Source organism: Tasmannia lanceolata, unplaced genomic scaffold (assembly GCF_043159265.1).
Source record: "Tasmannia lanceolata isolate RefF3 unplaced genomic scaffold, GAP_Taslan_0.1 ptg000007l, whole genome shotgun sequence".
NCBI classification, from domain to species: domain Eukaryota; kingdom Viridiplantae; phylum Streptophyta; class Magnoliopsida; order Canellales; family Winteraceae; genus Tasmannia; species Tasmannia lanceolata.
Window position 1 is genome coordinate 1721147 of NW_027518684.1, and position 25038 is coordinate 1746184.

At 37.1% G+C, this 25038-nt stretch overlaps 1 protein-coding gene across 1 annotated transcript; it reads right to left on the reverse strand.

Moving 5' to 3' along the window:
* Positions 1-393: 393 nt before the first annotated feature.
* On the reverse strand, positions 394-15461 carry LOC143880774 (H/ACA ribonucleoprotein complex subunit 3-like protein). Its single transcript, XM_077383751.1, has 4 exons — positions 15307-15461; positions 9591-9661; positions 5005-5047; positions 394-801 (listed from the first exon to the last, which is right to left on the reverse strand). Exons 2-4 carry the CDS (start codon positions 9642-9644, stop codon positions 704-706), a joined length of 195 nt encoding a protein of 64 aa, XP_077239866.1. The 5' UTR covers positions 9645-9661; positions 15307-15461; the 3' UTR covers positions 394-703.
* Positions 15462-25038: the final 9577 nt, after the last annotated feature.

Consider the following 25038-nt stretch of genomic DNA (forward strand, 5'->3'; position numbering starts at 1 on the left):
TGGTTGTTCACTCGGGCAAAAGTCAGCCGCAAAATGGCTTCCCACGAAATTGGCTAGCAAATCCCACTAAGGAACCTAACGATCTCATAAACTAAATCCAAGGATTTTTTTTGGTCACACAAAATGGCACATAGAAATAAAATAAAATAGGAAAATGATAAGGAAATATGACGGATCAGGGAAAACCGAAAATTGCCGCTCAACAGAAGGCAAACAGATTGTATGGTTACCAAGGTCATGGTGTAGAGCAACTTTGCTCTGTTTCAAGGGGTTTCATACATGAAAACCGCAACATCACCTAAAAAATCTGTAATTTGTTCCATCCCTATGAGGTGCGCCGTGTCACAATATGGAAACACCGACCAGCCCAGACCTTTCCTATAAACATAATAATAAGAAAACAATTTCTGTAATTTCAAAGACAATCCATGTCAATCCACATTCCCAATATAGGACTGAAATTTCAACAATATATCTAAGACTACATGTTCCATATATGCTATGATCAAAATTCCATCAATCATTGGACAAACTCTGTTGTAGTGATAAATAGTAGTCTTGTTCTTCAAACTGAGAAGAAAGGCTTGAAAAACCTTGCATGTTGTAAAGAACTCGAAACAATCTCCAAAAAATTTCTGGCAACTAGCAATTGAAATTTGCTCCCAACACAATAATGGCAAGCATTTTGAAGCATACCAGTCCCTCAATACTTGGGAGGGGGTTTCTGTGTGGGCAGTAAACCAAATCGTTTCTTCAGAAGAATTCTTTGCCTTGAGAACTTGTCATCGGGGGAGAAGCGGGCTGTGACAAATGAAGTGAGGAATAATAAACAGTAAGCATATGATATGATTACCAATGCTCATATGAGAAAAAATAAAATGAGGAAATAATGAACAATAAGCATATGATTATCAATGCTTGTCCTCCACAGGATTTTTCATCTTTGACTCAATTCAGGCACACAAAAGTGACTCTGTCCATCATCCCTTGACCCCTCTGATATACCAAAATCATGTGTTCAACATCCCTTGAACTCACCCATGAGTCACTCGTTTCGGCCATTTTTCTTCAACAGTCTCTGTAGAACCATCTCCTCCAAGAATTTTGCACTTTGATCTCCTTTTTCCAGATTAGTTTGATGGTCATCCATTGACCTGTTGGGCTCATAAATAGCATCCCTACAAACCAAACTACTTACTAGCACTATTAATCTACCCATATTTTATGTCGCTTTTACTACAAATTTTTTTGCATTCTCTACAAACTAGTTGGCTCAACAAAAAACTGAGAATAGTTAGCACGTCAACTCGATTAGCAGAGATCTTGGTTGAGTCAACTCCACTTACCAAAAAATAGAGTTGACTCATCAATAACTCTTTCCGAGAAAAGTTGTAATAGCCAACAATAATGCGGCACTAACTTAACTAAGTAATTAGAAGAAAGAAAGGGGCTATGATTTGGCCGACACTTCGAATTTATTGCCGACTCACGTGTCCTGCCGTGTCCGACACAACACGTATGTCGAAATCCTTTGGACACTTTTACTTGTATTGCCGAAAGTGTTAGACTTAATGTGGGTGTGTGGACATGCTTTTGTACCATCTCAAGTGTGACATTCTGTTTTTTTTATTGAATATTGTGTTTACCTCATTTACACAACTCATATCCATGTCGAAACTGGACGCACGAATCCATATCCACAAATCATGATTACGTATACTTCCAATTTTAGTTGTGTCCCCGTTTCTAAAGTTTGGGGGTTTGCCGTGTCCGACACTCCGTGTCCGTGTCGACACGTGACACTCGTGTCCGTGTCCACAAATCATAGGAAAGGGGGTGTTAATAAGAACCCCCCAAAGAATAATATATGAGTAACTTGGTTTGGAATATTAGGGTTCGACGATTCAACAATTTGGGCTTCGAAAATAAGTCTGAAGGTGCAAGGTTTTAAAATGTTGGGACTTGATTCTATCATTTTTTTTTCTATCTTTTCTTTGAATTAACAAAATGTTCAGAATGGAGAATTTTTCTTCATAAGAACCAAAAGTTGAATTAGTTTCCACTTCCCATGAAATAGATGACACTTCTCTTTCACGATTATAACAAAGAGGAACGACAGTCAGATGAGGGAAGCACATGCCTCATATATTTTTTCTCTTTTTTCTCTTAATTGCTCTTTTCCTGTCATTTCTTCAATGTCCATTTTGTGTCTCATCCTCCCTTCCAAAAATCATTTGTTTGAGGGATGTCATATGGGAGACGTTTCGCTCTTGCATCATTCAAAAAAAAAAACAAAGATGTTTCTCTCTTGCCCGTTTGAGAAGAATGACAAGTGTACAAGGGTTAAGGTACTCAGAGTTATAGCTATGTGGTTTCAAATGTAGCTTTCTGCTCACAAACTAAATTTTGTTTATGTTTAAGGTGTTGACACAAGGTTTCACCATATTCGTCATGACAAACCATATAGTTTAGCCAACAAGACTTGCACATGGTATCGGCCATGTGATTAGTGTGTTTCACATGTGTCAACCATAGTTGCTAGTGCAGAAAAAAAAAGAAAAGAAGTGAAAGCGGGAAGCGAAGGCTCTCAGGAACGTGGGAAGCGAGAAGTTTTGTTTAGGTTTTAGCTGTCGACAAAAGGTGTCATTGTATTCATTATGACAAATCATATAGTTTAGCGACAAGACTTGCACATGATATCGGTCAAGTGATTAGTGTGTCTCACATGTGTCAACCATAGTTGCTAGTGCGAGAAGCGAGAAGCGTGAAGGGTCAAGGAAGCATGAAGGGAAGAGGCGGTGAAGCGTAAATAAGTGGAAAACTGGAAAAAAAACAAGTAAATTCTAGTTTCCAACCAGAATAAGCAATTTGAATCCAACCATCATAAATTACATGCAACATGTACTTAAACGAAAATCATTGTCAACTGAAATGCCTATGTTGACCACTGCCTGACTAGATGAATTTTTTTAAAGACCAAATTATGAGATTTTTTTACAAGACTTTTAGGATTTAATAATATTAGGACATGATAGAATTTATAAAATTTTAAAATTGGCAAAATACCCCATCGCTTGGAGATACCCAGAATGACCGAAAAATGTCGGATTTTGTACAAGAACCGGAAAGTTGACTTTTTATCATTTTAGATTGGGTCTTGAAACTATTTTCAATAAATCCAATGGGGATGAATACTTAAATAACTTTGCATGAATACTTAAATAACTTTGCATGAAAATACAATGAACATGGTATTTCCCTGTAATATTGTTTTCCTGTAATTCTATAACTGATACAAACCAAATATTGGGGAAACGTATGAGGATATGTGCTTCCCATCTTGGGGGCATTTCGGAAATGATCTTCTCCAATATTCGGGAAGCACGGCGTTTCCCGCTTCCGAAACATGCTTCCCACATTCCGTGGGCGTTTCCGATAACTTTGGTGTCAACATCAGATTGCTTGGGAATGCTTATCAAGCAAAAACAGGTCCACTGCCCACAACCTCTAGAGTAAAGTCAAGCAACTTATCCGTTGAGCTATGCAATTTGGTTGTCTCACATTATCAGGACACATATATGAAGAAATAAATATGAGTATTTAACAAGAAAACCCACTCATGCTTGTATTGAATCATGAGTAGCTCAAATGGAAATGACTATATTCACTCTTGAGTCTAGTTTTCAAATTACAATGGGCAGTGAACCTTTTACATGAATAATGCTTCGGATAGTAACCATTCATGATAAAAACAGGTGCCAATAATATAATTGATTTTTTGTAATATTGATCGTTATTTTTCTGTTACCTTTTATGCTTAGAGGTTGCTTTTGTGAAAATATAAATAGTGCTACAATATGTTGAATTTCAAACTGCGATTGACAGTGATCCTTTTATGCTTCTGATATATTTTATGTTTGTTCTGTTGATAGTTACTTGTCCCTTATTTTTTGTGTAGATATAGATAGTGCTACAATATTTGAAACTGTTAAAGAAAATTATTCATATTGGGTAAAAAACAACTTTTCCAGCAAAATGTGGTAAGAGTCATTAAAGACTGAACAACATCATCAAAGAAGCTTGAAAGAATCTGCCCAATTACTAATGGCTTGGAACAGCTAATGGAGAGCCAAGATTTGGTTTTCATCAAGAACAGAGGAGAGGATAGTAGAGTGTGGATATGGGACCAAGTGGGAGAATTCTTTGTTCATCCATTCTACAAGCAGCTGACACCTGACACCTATTCCCCAGCTTGCAGAATATGGAGGATCCCGACCCCTTTACGGCTTGCCCATTCACTTGGCCAGTGTGCCCTTAATAAGATCCCTTCTTTAGACTACTATCATTGTGATCTTTACTTAGTTGCAAGAGAATCAATGGACCATCTATTCATTCATTCCAGGTTCGCCAGAAAATATGGACTTTCGTGCTTACCACTCGAAGGTGTAGTGAGAATTTCCTCATCACATTGTGGAGGTAGTGGAGGAATGGTCGTTTGCCCCCCCCCCCCCCCCCCCCCCCGTACTAAGAAAGGAAAATTCCTTTGGTACTTGACTTTAGTAGAGATCTTTTGGGCTCTATGGAAGGAAAGAAACAAACGAGTTCAAAGGATGAGTCAGAATTTCCACACCATCAAACAAAAGATATTCTCCCCAATAGTGAGTTGGGTAGGAGTTCTATCTGCATTTCAGGGTATTTCGGAGTCATCTATGCGTAGATCCAGGGCAAAGATTAAAAAAAATGCAAGATTCCATCAAGTAAGACCTCTCCTAGATAGGCTACCGCTCGCATGGCAGAGCAAAAATGAACCTTGGGGATAGCCAGGTAAAGGAAGATGACTTGGATTCCTTGACTGTGGTAATACTTATTATCATTGAAGAGGTCATGACAACATAATTCATTTTTTTCCTTTTAATGTAAAATGAAAATTGAAGGAGATAGTGACCATTAGTAAACTATAAAATAGTGTTAAAAGAAATGAACTGAGAGTCATGTTCAAGTTACCTGGATGAGCAGATTGAGTTGCCACTCCGAGAGGTGATTCTTTCTGCAAGCAGAACAATCAAGCATTCATTGGAGACTATAATATATATAGATAATTTGGGAACAAACATTATCGTTAAGCATAAGAGTAACTAAACATCAATGAACTTCATGTAAGAAACACCTACTGAAAAATTATTTTCTACTGTGCCAATCAATGAACAGCGTTAAAAATAACTCCAATTAGATTATACCCATGGACAAAAATCTTTCTATACATCAAAATTCTAATTACAATAAATCATTAATTGAGCCCAAAACAACAGGTATTTGATGACAAATCTGCTGCTGAGTTAGGCCTAATGCCAATTTAAAACAACAGATTTTGATGTGATTCCCAATCTTCTTAAATCTGTGGACAAGCAAAGTTTTGGATTATCTCATTGTGAATTTTAGAGTTGAGAAGGAAGTTTGTGGGATAGGAATGCAAATGCCTCAGTTGCAGGCATTCCTTAGAAATAGGTGGATATATGTCGCAAAGTTTGAACTAACATTGCTAAGCAATCACAAGAGGCGCTTTGAAATCATTCTCGATGGGATAATAATCTTTGCTGGCATGTCTTAGAAATAGGCATTTTGACTATATAGAGACTAAAAGACATTGGACATTGTGATTTCTAATTCACCTTTAAACGACACTCAAAACCAACTACGACGTCACCTCAAATATCACTAATAGTTCATAAGATGCTCCCAAAGTTTTAACATACTATTCCACGTAGCTGGATGAAGTGGATGCAGAAAAGGTGTTGGTTCCTAAAAAAGTAGGAAGCAGGAGCACTTGGCAAGTGTATATGAAATTAAAATGTATAAAAAGATGGAATCCGTGTCAAATTTACATATGTATAAAAGATAGAAATTAGTGAAACTTGGTGACAAACATTGCAAAAAAATGTATCTTAATTTTTTATTTTTTTTACTTTTTTTGAAATGGCAAAAATGTATCTTATTAACTGTGTAATTTAGTCTCTAGTAGCTAAGTAAGGAAAAAAATACAAACAATATACAACCTATTGAGTTAAAAAGGCATTCCTCGTAAAAGGTATCATAGGAGTAATTGGTGATAGAATCGAGGTTTAGAAGTGGGAGCATCGCAGGAGAGAGAGAGAGAGAGAGAGAGAGAGAGAGAGAGAGAGAGAGAGAGCAGCAGCAGCACCTGAACTAGGAGATTTCTACCACTAAGGCCTTCAATTTTAAGAGTATCATAATGGCAATTGGTGATAGAAGCAAGAGGTTTAGAAGTGGGAGCTAGAGAGAGAGAGAGAGAGAGAGTGTGTGTGTGTGTGTGTAAGGTTCAATACGTGGAGTAGCACCTGAGCTAGAAGATTTTTACAACAAAAGCTTTAAATTTTAAGAGGGATAGATATTCCAGACTTGAAGATTTTACTTTGCTTCTTTTCACATTTTTTTTTTTGGAAGCTTTCTTTTCACAAATTTTGAGAGATGATACCCACAGATATTATGGATATTAAAAGGTATTATTTCTCCCAAAAAGCCATGATGCTTTTGGTGTTTCATTAAACCACCAACGAATGTTAGAAGCATCAAAGAGTCTAAACTCATTAGTCAAACAATAGTCTACAATATCCTTTTGAAAAATCATAGTCAAACAATAGTCTACAATATCCTTTTGAAAAATCATACATTCAGAATCAAGAAAGTAATGCGGATGTTAATCAACATACAGCCTAGGTTAGTTCAAGGCTGCCTCTTTGGGATTCAAGAGGATGCCCTTGAAGCATGGCGTGAATGGTGATCCCTAAACACATACCGAAACCGAAATGCATACCAAAACAAAAATACAAGTGTATTAGTTTAGTGGCATACTATACTGTTATATGTTGCAGAAATCAGAATTATATTGATATGAATTACATGTGAAATGTAGTTTATGTATTATGGATAGATACTTATATGAATTACATGTGAAAAGTGGTATGTACTGAATTATCAGATATGTGCAACAACGCATGTCACTAGGTGTGGGGGGAGTTTTTGCTTATGTGATGGTTTTTAGTGGGTGTATGTGCTTATTTTATCACTTCCTAAAGATTCATCTTAAATGCCCATCATTTGGAGTTTCCATAAGTTTCCGCAATTTCATAGGATTTCCACTGAAATTCCCATTCGAAACTGACATATTTCTATTTCCATCATGAACAAAATGCATACCGAAAGCGAAACATGAAACCTTGGGTAGAAGTGTAGAACCATCAGTGAAAGCTTAGTTTGCTCGTGTCCTTCTTATTCAAGTTAGTGGAACATGTGATCAGCTCTTAAAAAGATTGGTTGGTAAATCTCACTTTGCATGGCATTGTTGTGGGGCTCTAGAGTTTTACAAGTGAATACTTGGCCAAAGAATCCTAAACAAGATCAAGTGGACTAAAAATAGTAAAATACACACATTCAAGATCAAAGAACTTTTAGGCTTAATTGTCCTCATTTGCCAAATGTAAGAAGGGTGTTGGGGGCAGCTAGAACCAATTACATCTTATCATTTCCATCTAACATTTAATAAGATAAACTTAAGCTCATCGTTGACTAATTGAAAATTTTCAGGTTTAAACGCTCATATTGTAGTTTGATTCTATGACTATTTGATCAAGGTTTTTCTAATTCCAAAAAACCAAGATCTTTCTCTCAATTAGATTAAAGAAACTTTTTTGAGTAAATCAAGTTTCTCAAAAGCGGTTCACTTATTGACAACAATGTCAGTTTGTCACTAATTCCTATACATAAAGTGTTCAACATACCATATATTCCTGCCAACATTTTGAGTTTCTTCAATATATACTACGCCAACAATTACATTTCTTTTTTCTCTTTCTTTTTTCTTTTTGAAATGGCAAATTGAACTCATTAAAAGAGAAGAGGGCCGAGATGACCCCCCCCCCCCCCAACAAAAAGAAAAAAAGAAAAAAAGAAAGAAAGTACAAATACAAAGAAAGCAAGAAAACTCTCAAAGAGGTAGAAAGTCAAACCACTCCAACTCCAAACGGCTAACCCCACTCCTAGCCAAAGAGTCTGCTTCCCCATTAGCAGATCTCCTCACATGATTGAATCTATAGAAGAACCCGATATTAGATCGTCTATTTCATCGAAAATAGAAGAAAATCTCCAAGGTGGCAACCCCGATCCACGCAACCATCTAATCACATTAAGTGAATCACCCTCCACAAGTACAATCCATACTCACTCTATCAAGCCTTTTCATTCCTTGATATAACGCTTTCATCTCTGCCTCCGAGGCATTGCATACCCCAAGAGGGCCGGAATAAGCCCAACTAACATTGCCGCAAGCATCACGGTAAAGACTACCAACCCCAGTTGGCACGGGTTCCCAAGACTCGACCCGTCGAAATTAACTTTGAACATCCCATTAGGCGAAGCCTCCCACCGCTGCGCTACCATAGGCCGATCCTCCCTACTGAAACATACTTCCATCCAACCCTCCCATAAGTCAAAGGCCGATACAAAACGGAAAGCCGAAAGGCTTCTCGCCCAAGATATAGTGAGAGCAATAATTTTCATATATAGCCAATACCGAGATTTGGCTATCCCCTCAAATACTCTAGAATTTCTCTCTTTCCAAATCACCCACCAAGTCGCAAGAAGGCAAATACTCCACAACAGTTTCCCTTTCTTTTCTTTTTCCACAGCACAAAAATCCAATGGCGCATCAATTCGGAAATAGTAAAAGGAAAAACCCAACAAATTCCAAACCTCTGAAATATGAGACTCCTTATCTGACGGGCAAAAGAACAATGCATGAAGAGATTACCCACAGATTCACCATCTTCCAAGCACAGGGGGCAATGGTCAACAAGCATCATACCACGATTCCGAAGGAAATTAATCGTTTGAATCCGATCACAACTTACCGCCCACCCGAAGATACGAACTCTAGGCGCGCAAGGAATTTTCCATACCTTGGCTGAGATAGAGGATGCACCACAAGGCAAAATAGAAAGATTTAACAGTGAAAATACCAGAGGAATCCGCAGTCCATACTCTCTTATCCAGCCCATTCCTCTTAGTATAGCACCCATCTAAAAGCTTAAGAAAAAGGAATACTGAATCCAACTCCCTGTTAAAGAAATTTCTCCTAAACTTAGGAGACCAAACTAAGCTACTCTGGCTACGAGCAAAGCAGTCACTGACAAAAGCCTCTTTCTCATAAGCAACAACATATAAATCCTCCAACAATGACATTTCTTGTAGGTAAGTTGGGCTTGAAAAGTCACATGGTCGTGATTAATTACTGCAAATTTGCAATGACACATGTCCTAAAATCATATCTTCAAGGAAGATGTACTTAACATTAAGGTCCCCTATCCATCACATGCTAACTAAAGCAAAAGGATAGACCAAGCTCAAGAGCCAAGCAAGGGTACAACTCTCCAGTTTTGCATAGAAAAGTTAAATTTAAGGGAAAATATAACACAGAATAATTAAACAAATAACTTCACAAAGATGGGCTGCCTAACAGATAAGTAAATATGTGTACAAGCGCAAGTAAAGAAAGCTAAGCAGAAAATGAAATGTACCTTGGTCGTGTAAACTTTATCACCATTTTCATTTATGTAAAACTGAAGATACATTGTAGCAAACTTTCGTTCTGTCAAATTCAAATATGATAAAAGCATAGTCAAGCCCAATTACAAAAAGGATAGGCAGAATATTCAGTTCCATACAAGTAGACCCCAAACTCACGCTTAGGTATACTAAAGCTGCGACGTAAGGCTTAGAAAGTGTACACAAATCTAAGCTAGATTCTTATTTTGTACACTAATATATGTATCAAATAAATTCAGTTAAGAATTCGTAACGACTTGATTTAATATTCTTCGATAATGTAAATGAAACCTCAGACTAGAAAATAACAAAATCAAATTGCATAGACTAGCAAAGACGGAATAAATTGGGAGGGATATGACATCCAAAGTCACAATATATTGAGCAATCATACTTTGCAAAATAAATGAAAAAAAAAAAAACAAAGAAATTGGGAGGGATATGACATCAATCATTATTATATAAGCCTTATCATAAAAATTAAAAATTAACTTAAAAGAGAAATCATCCCTTCAGGAATTCCCTAACGCCATGTTTGGATACCCACAAGATTTCAATTAGATTTCTCACATTTGCAGTTAAGATTGGGAACTGTATCAGATCCCTAGATTTCCAAATCAGCTACCACGGTGAAAAAAAAAATCCAATTTTCAAATCTGTTCCACAAGACATTATTTGGAAATCAATATTTGTGGCAATTACCTTCACCCTCACTGCTCCTCGACCTTGCCGCTGCAGCAGCCAGACGTCTCTCGTACAACATCAGCAAGAGGATGATTGATGTATTTTGTATCCAAAACTCAAATCCAAATCCAAAAACAAAAACATGAGGTATCCAAACGTGGCCTAATCTTATAGATAAATCTATTAATAAAAAAGAAAGGTGAAGAAACCCCATCGACCGAGATGGTCAATTCAATAAAAGAAAGACCAAAGAAAAGCGACTAAGTCAAACTAAATCTACAACATAAGGAAATCAACGCGGAAGATGGCGAAAAGGCTCGAAACAAGGCCTACCAACTCCAGATTGAGCCAATCTATCGGCGTTGCTATTGGCTGATCTCCTCACATGATGAAAAAATGACTGAATTCCCTCAACTGGCTCCTGAAAAAAAATAACCACTTGTTCATGTCGTACTCATATCTAAGAAACCCCACCCACTCCAACAGGTCAAGGGTTACCAATACTTGACCCATCAAAATACAATTTCAACATGCCTGGTTCCAGAGGGGGGATCATTGGGGTGTGGAGATAATGACTATCTTCTCCACACTTAAGCAAACCTCCTTCCAAAACAATCTAAAAATCATAGCTTGAGACGTGGCTAAAGTGCGATAAAACTTTTGCCCAAATGGTAGTTAATGGGATCACCTTTGTATATATGAAATAAGGGCGCCTCTGGATATATTATTAAAGATATGATTGCTCCTTTCTTTCCGGATTACTCGAATGGTGGCTAACAGTACCAATCTCCAAAGGATTCTGCCTTTTCTGTGGCAAGGGACAAGGAACCAACTATTAAAGAGCTCATCAAGCGAAGAAGGGAAAACCCATGACACATCAAAACGGAAAGGTGATCTACTGTTTCTCCCACCTCTACACAAAGCTCACAATGATAAAAAATTAAGAAGTTTCGGTTTTTGAGGTGATCTACTGTCATAATCTTATCCAGAAGAGTCGCCCAACCTAAAGCGCACACTGTAAGTAGAGTAGGAATCCTCCAAATTCTGTTTCCTGGCAAGGACGACAAGATCGGAGAGAAGTGATGATAGAAGGATTTGACATTAAAAACCCCGATGGAGTTCCATATCTAAACCCTTTTTTCATCTCCTTCCCTCTTAATGAAAACGGAATCCAAAGAATTTATAAACATAGCAACCCTATCAATCACCCTATCGAAAAAGTTACTCCGAAACGTCAATTTCTACAAAATCCTGTCGTTTAATCAAACAAATGAATCCTGAATTCTTGCTTTTTTACTTGTAGCTATAGCAAAGTGTTCTGGGAACATATTCATTAACGGCATCTCTTGCACCAACTGTCTTTCCAAAAACTAATTATGTCATCTTTGTATATGCTCTATATAGAAACAATAGGTCACTCACTAAGTACTCCACTGCATGGGTTTAAATTTTCATCGAAACCGACACGAAACGACTGAAATGTTTCCATTTCCATCCCTACCAAAATGATACCGAAACCGAAATGCACATCCAAATCAAAATTGCAAATGCATTAGCGGTATAATGGTATATTATATTAATATGTGCTACATAATTACATCCGTTGGGTTTCGCGCTCTCCTCATCATCCTTGGAGATTTGATCGTTACTTTGACGGAATTCAAGACTAGATGAGATCCTCATCTTCAGCCTTTCTTCACGTTAGAATATCTGCCAACAGTGTAGCAGACAGTTTAGCGAGAGAGAGCGTGGATAAGGAATTGTTAGAAATCTATGATTCCTTGCCACTTTGATTTCGGTTCTTTATTCCTCTTGTTGGTTTGTCAATTTTTGTATCTTTTTTCTTTCCTTTATTGTTCTGACCATCTTGGTCCCGTTTGCTATTAATAAATTTATTACCATTCAAAAAACAATTATATTTATAAGCATGTGAAATGTGGTATCTATAATATATACTAAGCAGCTAACTTTCCGTTGTCATTCGTCTTTTTTCCGGGATAAGTTTTTCTGGAAAAAGTCTCAAAGTTTTTTCTGGAAAAAGTTTTTTCCTTCAAAATCGTTTGCCACAATTAATTTTGGTTTGCCACCCGTACAAAACTGAATTTGCGGCAATAAATTTCATTGCCCACGTCCCTCAAAATTGAATTTCATGCTATCAATACGGTTTTGCATTTGAAATTTAAATCGCCCCTATAATTTTGGATTTACCTGCTCAATCGGTTTGAGATTAACCAAGATATCCTACTAATAGTTTTCCTCCTTAAAATTTGGTTTTTCTATTTATCTCACTTTTAATTAAGTTTTACCATAAAGGAAATTTAAATTGCAGTTACTCTTTATGCATGATAAAACGTTAATTGTTGGATTTATTGCCAAATAGAATTACTTTCGTATCTATCTCAAAAAGGTTTCCTTTCTGAAATAGTTTTCTGTATACGTTTGAATTTAGCATTAATTGGAGTTATCTTTAATATTGAATTAATTTAGAATTCCTCCACTTTCATTGCTTTGAGCAATCGTTTCTTCAAGAGCCTTGGCAAGGTTAATATTTAGGATGATTTCCCACAAGAGAAGACACAAGTCAAGAGTATGGAATCCAATGCAGAAGTAAAAAGAAAGCAAGTTTGAAAGGTTTGATTTTAGTTTCTGTAATTGATGGTAATATATGAGAGAGATTTTAGTTTCTGTAATTGATAGTAATAAATGAGAGAGACATGTATTCGTAACATTCATAAAAAAAAAAAAGTAACTTTGAAGGTTTGTGTTTTTTATTTAAATCTTTATTTTATACAGAAAAAGAGCCTTCGTAATATTTGATTTTAGTTTCTGTAATTGATGGTAATAAATGAGAGACATGTATGAGAAAGAGCCTTCGTAATATTTGATTTTAGTTTTTGTAATTGATGGTAATAAATGAGAGAGACATGTATTCGTAACATTCATACAAAGGTGTGATAATAATTTCAGCAGCTATACAACATGACATGAAGCATTCCCAATAAACAAATGAGGTTAGGGCCCGTTTGGATACCCCTTGGATTTGGATTTGGAGGTGAATTTGGATTTTTAAATCCAAATTCGACGTTTGGCAAGCCTTTATGACATCTGGATTTGGATTTGAGTGAAATCCACAAGATTTACAAATTCCTCATGTTAGTGTAATTTTTTGGATTTATAAATCCTTTCTGCGAGAGGTTATTTATAAATCTAAATCTGACCAATAAGGGGTTAAAATGACCAAAATATACCAAAAAAGTGTTAAATGACTTAAGTACCCACTTGACATTAAAAACTGATCAAAATACATCGTATTAGGTAAAATGACTAGAAAACCCCGAGTCAGGCAAAATGACCAAAATACCCCTATACCAAGTAAAAATGACAAAATACCCCGAGTCGTGCAAAATGACTAAAATACCCTTATGATATAAAAATGATCAAAATAACCTCATACAAGGTAAAATGACTAGAATACCCCAATATCATGGAAAAGTACTAAAATACCCCTAGATAAAGTAAAAATGACCCATGGCTCATAAAAAATGACTAAAATGACTAAAAATACCATAATGAGATAAAAATGATAAAAATACGCCATATTAGGTAAAATGACTAGAAATACCCCTATACCAGGTAAAAATGACAAAATACCTCCGAGTCGTGCAAAATGACTAAAATACCCTTATGACATAAAAATGATCAAAATAACCTCATAAAGGGTAAAATGACTAAAATACCCCAAGATCACAGAAAATTATCGAAATACCCCTATATCAAGTAAAAATACCCCAAGATCATGGCTTATGAAAAATGACTAAAATGACTAAAAATACCCTCATGAGATAAAAATGATAAAAATACGCCATATTTGGTAAAATGACTAGAATACCCCCGGGCCATGCAAAATGACCGGAATACACCTATAGCGGGTGAAAATGACCAAATATCCCGAGTCATGGAAAATGACTAAAACACCCTTATGACATAAAAAACGGTCAAAATACCCCCATATAGGGTAAAATGACTAGAATACCCCTGGATCATGGAAAATGGCTGAAATGCCCATATATCAAGTATTTTAGGGCTTTTTGGTTTTGTTAGATTTCAAATTCAAATCCAAAGAGCATCCAAACAAAAAAAGAATTAATTTAGATTTGAAATCCAAATCTATACGTGGTCATCCAAACGGCATTATTTATAAATTTGTGAATTTTAAAATTCTTGATTTCAAATCAATGGATTTTAGAAATCCAAATTCACCTCCAAATCCAAATCCAATGAGTATCCAAACGGGCCCTTATAGAATTTGAACAATGCAATGTTAACATTTACTTGGTAATCCCATTTGTATCTTTAGTGTAATAATATTTTTTTCTATATGAGGAAAAGACCAAGATTATTTTGACTGCATTGATCATCGTTCTAAGCCTAGCAGTTATGCAGATTTGGGTCTACTGCGAGCACAGAAAGCCGGATAGAAGAGGAGAATACGAAGTTGAAAGAGATTCGCACCATCATGGATGATAGGGCCCTTGCTATGCTCTTTTAACCAGATTATGTCTAAATTGGAAGGTGAGTGGTATGTGTTTTTTTATTGATGGAATGATGTTCTTGAGTTTCTTAGGATTCAAGGCCTAGGTGTTTGGCAATTGTTAATTTGTGAAAAACTTTTTACTTAAAATAATACAGATGTGTATAATTTTAAGAGCGTAGTGACAAATATCTCCGACTTTTTCAAAATATCATGATTTAATTGCGACATTTTGTTAAAACAACAAAATCCTGAAATAATATAACAGGTAATGGAATCAAAACCCTAAATCTCTGATAAAAAGGTATGGAGTTAAAGAGAGATGAAACAATTCACTTCATATAAGTACGACATATAACAAGTAATGGAATCAAAACCCTAAATCTCTGATAACAGTGCACAAAAATCTCTTATCTCTATATCAAACTACAGAACCTACAAATACGAATAAAACGATCAAAAGGTAGGGTTACCTTTGAGGTGCAGATGATCGGAAATTCAAAGGAACGAGACGATCAGAGAGAGAGAGAGACGAAGCTTTTACTCCCAACACCAACTTAGGGCATATTTTATATGGTGTGTGGCCGTAACGTTTAGTATTTTTCGAAAAGTTCTGTACGGCCTACTCCATGTGATGATCCAAACCGTTCATTTGTGCCCAAATATCATTACCATTTGATGATCCTAACCCTCGGATTTTCTAGAGGTTTACATGGTGTTCAGTCCCTCTATAGATCGGAGGGTTAGGATCATCCGATGGAAATGATATTTGGGGCACAGACTGTTTACGTTGTGGGCCTTACAGTACTTTTTGAAAATGGATTAGATGGCCCCACGCCTTATATCAGTACCCATTTTTAAATGTGATTTTATACAGTGTGTGCGCGTGATGTCCCGCATGTTTCGAACAGTACAGTGGGGCCCATTTTCATAAGATGATCTAAACCGTTCATTTGTTGGGCCACAACATAAAATGGGGTTGATTTTGCAACATGATCCTCCAATGCAAGGTCTAGAAAAATGAATGGTCTGGATCATTTAACAAGGGGGCCTCACTTGTACTTTTGTCCGCTCCATTATTCAAGAACCCATCTTTGGGTCCTAGAGGATGCATGTGAAGTCCGAGATATTTAATCTTGGAGAATACATGTAAGATAGATGACAACAAAAATCAAAAGTTTATCAATTGTCAAACCCTAATTGGATCTCCAACATGTCCATTTAATCCAATCAAGATATGATCCCCAACAAAAGCCTTCATGGCTTAGGGTGGGCCTTTGGGTCTCACATCAATAAAGACCCTTGTTTGATTGCCAAAACAGCGTTGTTTATCAATAATTGCATGTCTCGCCACCCTTGTCCCTCACTATGTTATCTAAAGCCAAAACCCACAAAAAAATAGGTAGAATTTTGCTTGGATTTCTTGGGATTGATACTTTTGTATCTCTTGGTCTCCTTCCTTTTCTTACATCTCTCTCAATTCTCTATATTGCTAATGACACCCCTTACCACTACTCTACGAGGTTGACAATCAAACAATGCTTACCGCTATTCTCTGAGGTATGTTCCCGGCAAATTCAATGCCTGTCTCCTCCCCTCTTGACTACTTATTCCACTAGTCTCTCGGTCTGCCGCACAACCAAAAAGACCCATATGTACGAATGTGAAACAACCGGTTTACTCCAAAAGCTTCAGCTGTTGGAGAAGGCGTTACTTAATCTTTTATACTTAAACAATCTCTCTCACGTGTGGCCCCTCCTTTTTAGGGTTGGCCTATAGTTGGCACATGTGGCCCCCCATTGCATGTGGATTTTGCTATCAAGGCGGTTTGAACCTGGGTGTTTGCTCTGATGTGAAACTACTAGATTACTCCAAAAGCTTAAGCTGTTGGAGAAGGCGTTATTTAATCTTTTATACTTTAACTAGGAATTTGCTAGGAAATTTCACGGAAAGGCATTTCGGGGCTGACATTAAATGAATAAGACAAAATCTACTGAAAAGTGAGCCCGAGTTGCTGTTTTCTCATATAAAAGTCAGCCACAAAATGCCTTTCCGCAAAATTCCCTAGCAAATCCCTAGTGTTTAAAATACATTCACTGGTGGTTTTTAGCTTTCATATTCGATTGATCTGGACCTTCCATGGAATTTTCATGAAATATTTAGGTTGTGATCTTTAACCCTTGTCGGTATTGTTTTCATACTCTTCTCTTTTTGGCGGAGAACTAAAAAACAGAAAATGGAGTTCGACAAATTCAACCTGATATGTCTAATGACTCTCGAGCAGTAGCATATGGCTTGGTTTTGTGCTGAATTCATATTGCGAGACAAAGTCGCTCCATCGATTCTCTCCAAAGTTCCGAGGGTGAGCAGCACTGAAAAAAGCAACTTTTAATTTCCATGGAATTTTTTTTATACGCCCCTATTTGGATTTTGTAATTTTCTAGAAAAGTTTGAAAGGAATTTTTTCTTCCAAGTGGATATGAGGATTTTAGAATCCAGGTTTTAGTTTGAAAACAATGTAAAAGAAGGTTTATGATCAAGATGTTGCATGCTGTTTCTTGGATTTTAAGTAAGAAATCCAGGTTTTAGAAATCTCTCCCACATCCTGAGATTTCTAAAACCTGGAAATTGGACGATCTCCTGCTCTCTGGCCTGACGGAAATAAGGGTGTGAAATTAGAAAACAACGGTGTCCTTTCTTCTCATCTTCTATCCAGGATTTTGAGGAAATCCAGGATTCTAAAATCCGTGTATCCAAATGGCCCCTTAAGTTTTCAATTGTTTGATTACAAATGAAATAAGTAACTTGGTAGCAGATCTAGTTTTACTTAGAGGGACTTCAATTTATAATTATATAACACTGAATGGGCCATACCTATGTCAAGTCCCTTTAAATCGTGGAGACAATTTTTTTTTCTTCAAAAAAATATTTTTCATCTACACTTCTTCCTAAAACAAACACTTATTAGGCCTCACTTGTGTCTCATTTACGTGATGGGATCCATATGAGGCCGTTTGGATAAATGGATTTTGTAATCCAGGGATATAAGGGGCCGTTTGGAGACGCGGATTTTAGAAACAACGTTTTAGTTTGAAAAAACAGTATAAAAGAGGGTTTATGATCAAGCTGTTGCATTCTAAAAGCGTTTCTTGGATTTTAAGTAAGAAATCTAGGTTTTAGAAATCTCTCTCTCATCCTAAGATTTCTGAAACTTGGAAACATGGGATGATCTGCCTCTGTCTTGCTGTTGGAAAGAAGGGCGAGAAATAAAAAATTGACGACTGGTCCGCTTCTTCTCTTGTCTCTCATCTACAATTTTGAAGAAATCCCGGATTCTAAAATCCGCACATCCAAACAGTATAAAAGAGGGTTCGTGATCAAATTGCTGCATCCTGACAGCGTTTCTTGGATTTCAAGTAAGAAATCCAGGTTTTAGAAATCTCTCTCTCATCCTAAGATTTCTAAAACCTGGAAACATGGGATGATTTGCTGCTCCCTTGCTGTCGGAAAGAAGGGTGAGAAATCAAAAAATGACGGCTGGTCTGCTTCTTCTCTTATCTCTCATCTACAATTTTGAAGAAATCCCGGATTCTAAAATACGCATATCCAAACGGCCCCTAAAATCATGGACATTACTGACCAAAATTCGGATTCGATAACCTGAATATTTATAAGCTAAAACCATTTACAGGATTGTAAAATCCACGTTCTAGCTTGTAAAATTCAGGATTTTATAATGCTGTAGAGAACACCTTGACCAGGAGTCCAAGACCTCATGATGTTCTATGAGATAAACGGTCATGGTTTCACATGCATGTCCTCTGCCTTCCTTAAGGACCGAATAATAACCTTTTAACATGATACTAAATTGACTCTTTATGTAGTTGTTGTTGGACTTGTAGAGATAGCCTAGAAAGACTTCTCATCTTGGTGATTGGGACCGTTGATCGGATGGGATCACAGGGCGACCTAGTGGGTCCCAGGTCTCATGCCAAACAGAGATCTCAGTTTCAAGATTGATGCATGGAAAATCAATGGCTGAAATTCATATTTAAGGACATCATTGGTTGTAAATCACCAAATTGGGTTTAATGTTCTTACTTTAAATCAGAGAATAGAAATAGAAAGAGATAAAAGCACATAAAAAGTTCTTTTTATGTGTTGGCAAATGAGAGAGATATGAATGTATTCAATTGAACGCTATCTTTGAAAAAGAATTTGCTAGGGAATTAGGAGGAAAGGCATTTCGCATCTATTTTTTAATACAAAATATGCTGAAAAGTGAGCAGATTTTCAAAGCCATTATATTATCTTAGCCCTTTGATCGATCAGGGGTGATGAAAAAGAGATCCTTTTAATTAAGACGCATCAAAGCCATTAAAACTTTTCTTATCTTGATCTAGGCTCCACAACAACACGTCCACCAAACAGCGGGGCCATACATGATCTTGACCGTTCGTCTAGTTTCCTTCCATGTGGATAATTGTTAGAGATTTTATAATTGGTAACTACACTGAAAGTGGAGAAATTATTTGGTGTAAGCCCTTATTATGGTCCCGTATTGTTATAAAAGCACTCTACGTCCAGCACCATCTGATGATCTGAACCGTCCATTTTTTTGTGCCCAAAAATTTATTTCCAAAGGATGATCATAGCCCTTCTATCTATGGAGGAAATTCATATCATGGAAACCTCTATAGATGGGAGGGTTTAAAACATTATATTTAAATATTTTTTTGGGCACAACCTATTTATAATGTGGCCAATCAAATGGACGGTTTGGATCGTCCTACGACGCAGTCATTACATTACTTTTAGAAAAAATACGGGTCTATAAGGGCTTTCACCAGCCGTACAGTACTTTTAGAAAAATACGGGACTATAAGGGCTTACACCGTATAAAATATCTAGTGGACGTTAGGTTCAGTAGTAATTATTACTACTACTGGTTAAAAGGTGGCCGAGCGTGGACGTTAGGTACGGCATTTTTTTGCAGATGATATTTTCACCCTCTCTACAGCATGCGCCCGCCTTATAACGTAAACAGTGGCAACTTTAACTCTTTTTGACGTCAAATCACGTTAAAAGGGGCGAATGCGTACTGCAGGGGTGAAAATATGATCGCCCTTTTTTTTTTCTTCGAAAAGTACTATGGGGCACACTTCATGCTCTGTTTGGTTGCCGAGTTTTTTTTTGTTCTTGGGAGTTTTGTGGGAGAGTAAGTTAAATTTTGGTCCCATCCCATGTTTGGTTGCCTTTTAGCATTAGGTTTATTTTAATCTCACTCTTGTAATGATTACTTGTGGGATGAATTTTTTAATCCCACTTTTGTAATGATTGCCTTTTCATCCCATCCCAAGATAACCCCAGGAACAAAAATAAACTTAGGAACCAAAAATAAGCTTGAGAAGAATTTTTTTCCACCCAACAATTCAAGCAACCCAACAAAGGTTCTTTTTTTCCCACCATATCTCCCAGGGTATTTTTTTCTCCCACATAACCAAACATGGGATTTTTATTTTACCAGGGTACTTCTAGGACTTCTTTTTTTCCCACCTATCTCCCAGGGTATTTTTTTCTCCCACATAACTCCCAGGAACAAAAAAAATCCGGCAACCATACAGAGCATCAAGGGACGATCCAAACTATTCATTTGTTGAGAACGTAGTATTGGTTTGTGTTACACATCAAGGAACCTATAATTATATTTTATTTACAAAGATACCTTTATTCACACAATGAGTTATTTAATACTATATGTAGGTCCTTGTAATAATATATTACATTACACAAGGGAATGATTTCGGCGCCCGAGTGTTTTGATAAACATGCGCTCCACATGTTTGTCGTGTAGTATTTAAAGGGCTTTAAGAGCTTTTTAGGAACCATAATATTGATGTGACAACCCTTTAAATACTCCACGACAAAAATTGGAGGGCATTTTATCAGAACATTGGAGTGCGTAAATCATTTCCCTTACACAAAATCCCACCAAAACAAAATATAGGCGTTGGGATGGGCCTTGGGCTACATGGGATCTGTCTTGGGCTTGGACTTAGACTCATGCATGGGCCAGGCCTTGGACTTAGGATCATGTATCTCAACCTATAAGAAGCCAGTCCCCATATCCGTGTGCATATCAACAAATTTTCAGCTTTGCAAGATTTGGATCACACCTCCATCCATGACCTTCCTCAATCCGAGAAGTCTGAAATTCTTGGCATGGCGTCTGATCCTGGACCTTGGAATATGGGCCAAAGAACAGAAGACCAAGAGCCCCTCCCTGCTCCTTTTAGCATCTTCTTTGCGCAGTCTCCCCTTCTCACCGAAGCTTTCTTAGGCCACTTTGTCTCGGTCTTTGGTTTCGTTTGGGCTTAGCCTCTCTTGATGCTGTTGCTTGGAACATTGTTTTTCTTTGGTTGTTTTGTTTTTCATTGGTTTATGTTCCTTTTAGTTCGGCTCATTTTTGAGTCCTTGTATCCCCCTTCATGTGTTAGGGGTTGTTCTCTTTGCTCTTCATGATGTACTTTTCTATCTATTTTATTATATCTGGTAGGGGTCTGCCTAACCCCAGCTCACCCATCAAAAAAAAAGAAAAAGAAGAAGAAGAAGAAGAAGAAGAAGAAGACCAAGAAGGGATTGAGCCTCTAGCACAAATGGTCAAGGCTTTATTATTTGACCTAGAGGTAGGGGGTTCAATCCCAGCTTACCCACCAAAAAAATAAAAGAACAAAAAAAAGTCCAAAAAGGGGAAATTTAATCCAAAGAAAATCATTTGCTAAAAGGGCAGCCATGTCCTTTATCTTCTTCCCATGTTTGAATGAATTGGGTGTTTTGCGTGCGGTTTCTACATGGAGAGTCCCACAGCCCTGCGGTTTCTTCTTCTTTGAAACACCAAGTTATATGATCCTTCTCGGAAAAATGCTTATCTTCCTCTTCTCTGTCAATCATTTACACAACTCTCAATGTGTGTTGCGGTACTTGTATGCCTTAGGTATGTTTGTTGAGAGGAGAGGGGGCTAACCTCTTATTTTTAGTAAAACCCTAATAAGAGGTCATACTCCTAATAGTATTCAGCAACCGACCCCACACTGTCTCTTTCCACAATTCCATATCTCAGGGTCATTGACACAACGCACCAAAGTGCACATAAAACCCATGGGATTTGCTAGCATCGATCGCAGAAGGACGCGAAGCATCTATTGCATGAGAAAGCTGCCACATATGCTCAAATTTTGTCTTCTTCATTCAATTCATCTAAGGTGGTTGCCATCTCATGCAACCATGGTTTGAAATTTCGACCGAAATCCGAAATTTCGGATTTCAGTCAACACCGACAACGAAACAACCGAAATCCAAAATATCGGAAACATATTTTGGAAATTTAGGTAATTTCGGCGAAATTTCATAAAAAATATTAACTTTTTATTCCTTTACGAAATTTCAGCCGAAATTACGGAAATTTTCGCCCAAAAAACGACATTTCGAGTGTCTTTACCTAATTTGGGCCGAAATTTCTGGATTTCGGTTTCGGCTAGGACCGAAATATATACCGAAACCGAAATTTCAAACCATGCATGCAACAGACGCTCCGCGAAATGCCTTGGCGCTAGCAAATCCCTAAAACCCATAGACCTTTTATAATTATAACCACATGGGGCTTATATAACCGTTGCATGGTTAATTGGACTACATCTTCAAGTCTTTTAATTTAAAAGAAAACATTGGGTCCACAATAATGTTCGCCCACAAACAGGTGAAACTCTTACATCTATGTCCAGCAGCTCTAATTGGAAAATGATAAGGAAAGAGATATATTTGCCCCCCTTTTCTTCCCTGGGCCACCCATCTAGTGTGTTTTTTACTACACTTTTACACTACAAGCGCGTGTGCAGGGAAAGAAAAAGAGGTGAATATATCATTTCCCAATGATAGTGTGCTCCATTTTCAACCATGAACTCCCCCTCTTGAAGTGGTTTTATTGTCATCGTCATAAACCACTTAAAGATAGTTGCGAAGTATAAAAATTGGGGCTCATTTATCATCTTCCTTGCTCCTAATTATGCCCAATGGCCCCCTCCATTAGTGTTTCCTTCACTCTTTGAATATAATTAGTGGCAATAAATCAGAATATATCTCATTGGTGACTTGGTAGGACCCACATGAATTCCATGGAGAAGTGATATATTCCCCCCTTTTCTTCCCCGGGTTACCGATCTCTAGTGTATTTATGCCTTGTCTTTTAAACTGCAATGGGGTAGGCCGACGAAGAAAGGGGGCCAAATATTTCATTCCCCATTCCATGAAGCCCTTCTTATTGGTTTCTTAGGTAAAATGCATCATATTCCTATGTTTTTTTTCTAAAATATGGCCCAAAACAAGCATTCTTATAAGAAATGAGAGAAAAAGTCTCTAGTTAAGGAAAGCTATATAATACTGCATTCACTCTTTAACAAAACAAGAAGATAAAAGAGAAAACATGTGCTAAATGTAAACAGAACTACTTCCTTATTTTTTTTATTCTAATCATCATATACGGAGTATGTGGGTAAGCCCAATACCTCTACGCATATAAGCTTATTTAGCATATGCTTCCATATCAGAGCGTGCAACTTCGATTTTACTTCACCCCTGGGTGTTTTGCGCGAGGTTTCTACATGGACAGTCCCCCCCCCGCCCCGGTTTTTTATTCTCTGAAACACCAAGTTATGATCACATCGTTCTCGAAAAAATGATTTTCTTCATCTTCTCTGTCAATCTTTTACACAACTCTCAATGTGTGTTGAGGTACTTGTATGGCTTAGGCATGATTGTTGAGAGGAGAGCGGACTTGACTCTTATTTTTAATAAATCCTAATAAGAGGTCTCACTCCTAATAGCATTCAACAACCGGCCCACACCCATCTCTTTCCCTATCTCAGGGTCGTTGACACAAGGCACCAAAGTGCACCTAAAACCCGTACTTCTATAATCATAACCGTATTGGGCTTAACCTTTGCATAGTTAATTCGACCACATCTTCAAGCCTTTTTATTTAAAAGAAAACATTGGGCCCACAATCAATGTTCGCCCACAAACAGGTGAAACTCTAGCATCTATGTCCAGCAGCTGTAATTGGAAAATGATAAGGAAAGAGACATATTTGCCCCCTTCTTCTTCCCTGGGCCACCCATCTAGTGTATTTATGACCATGGTTTCAAATTTCGGTTTCGGTACCGGTTTCCGACCTCACCGAAATTGAAATTTCGACCGAAATCCAGCGCAACAATAAAAACACTATTTTATTCGATACCAAATTTCAGCCGAAATTTTGGTAATCAGGGTCGAAATTTCGGTAAAATATTAAATTAATTAAGAAAAAACAGGTTTTTGGGGTGAAATTTATGGAAAAAATGAAATTTCGACCAAAATTTCAAAATTTCGGACGAAATAAAATACCATTTTCAGGTTTTAGTGATTTTGGTGTCGGTCGGTCGAAATTTAAAACCATGTTTATGACTACTCTTTTACACTGTAAGCGGGTGGGTAGGGAAAGAAAATGGGGCAAATATATCATTTCCCAATGATAAGTGTGTTCCATTTTCAACCATGAACTCCCCCTCTTGGAGTGGTTTTATTGTCATCTTCATAAACCACTAAAAGAGAGGTGCGAAGTATAAAAATTCGGGCTTATTTATCATCTTCCATGCTCTTAATTATGCCCAACGCCCGCCTCCAATTAGTGTTTCCTTCACTCTTTGAATATAATTAGTGGTAATCTTTTTTGCATGGAAGGAAAATGATACTATGTGATGCAGTTGGATAAAAAGAAAATCAGAATATGTCTCATCGGTGACTTGGTAGGACCCACATGAATTCCATGGAGAAGTGATATATTTCCCCCTTTTCTTCCCCGGGCCACGGATCTCTAGTGTATATATGCCTTGTCTTTTACACTGCAACAGGGTGGTCCGACGAAGAAAAGGGGCTGAATATTTCATTTCACATTCCATGAAGCGCTTCTCATTGGTTTCTTAGGTAAAATGCATCATATTACTATTTTTTTGTCTAATTTATGGCCCAAAACAAGCATTCGAATAAGAAATGAGAGAAAAAAGTCTAGTAATAGAAAGCTAAAACTCCATTTTCTCTTTAACAAAAAGAAGACAAAAGAGAAAACATGGTTCTTAATGTAAACAAAAACTACTTCCTTGTTTCTTTTTATT

Bases quoted from the DNA above. Each gene is read 5' to 3' on its own strand.
- LOC143880774 (XM_077383751.1), bottom strand. From the start codon at position 9,644: ATGTATCTTCAGTTTTACATAAATGAAAATGGTGATAAAGTTTACACG. The intron at 5,048-9,590 runs GTACATTTCATT...TTCTGCTTGCAG, and splicing joins ATAAAGTTTACACGACCAAG to AAAGAATCACCTCTCGGAGT. The intron at 802-5,004 runs GTAACTTGAACA...CATTTGTCACAG, and splicing joins AACTCAATCTGCTCATCCAG to CCCGCTTCTCCCCCGATGAC.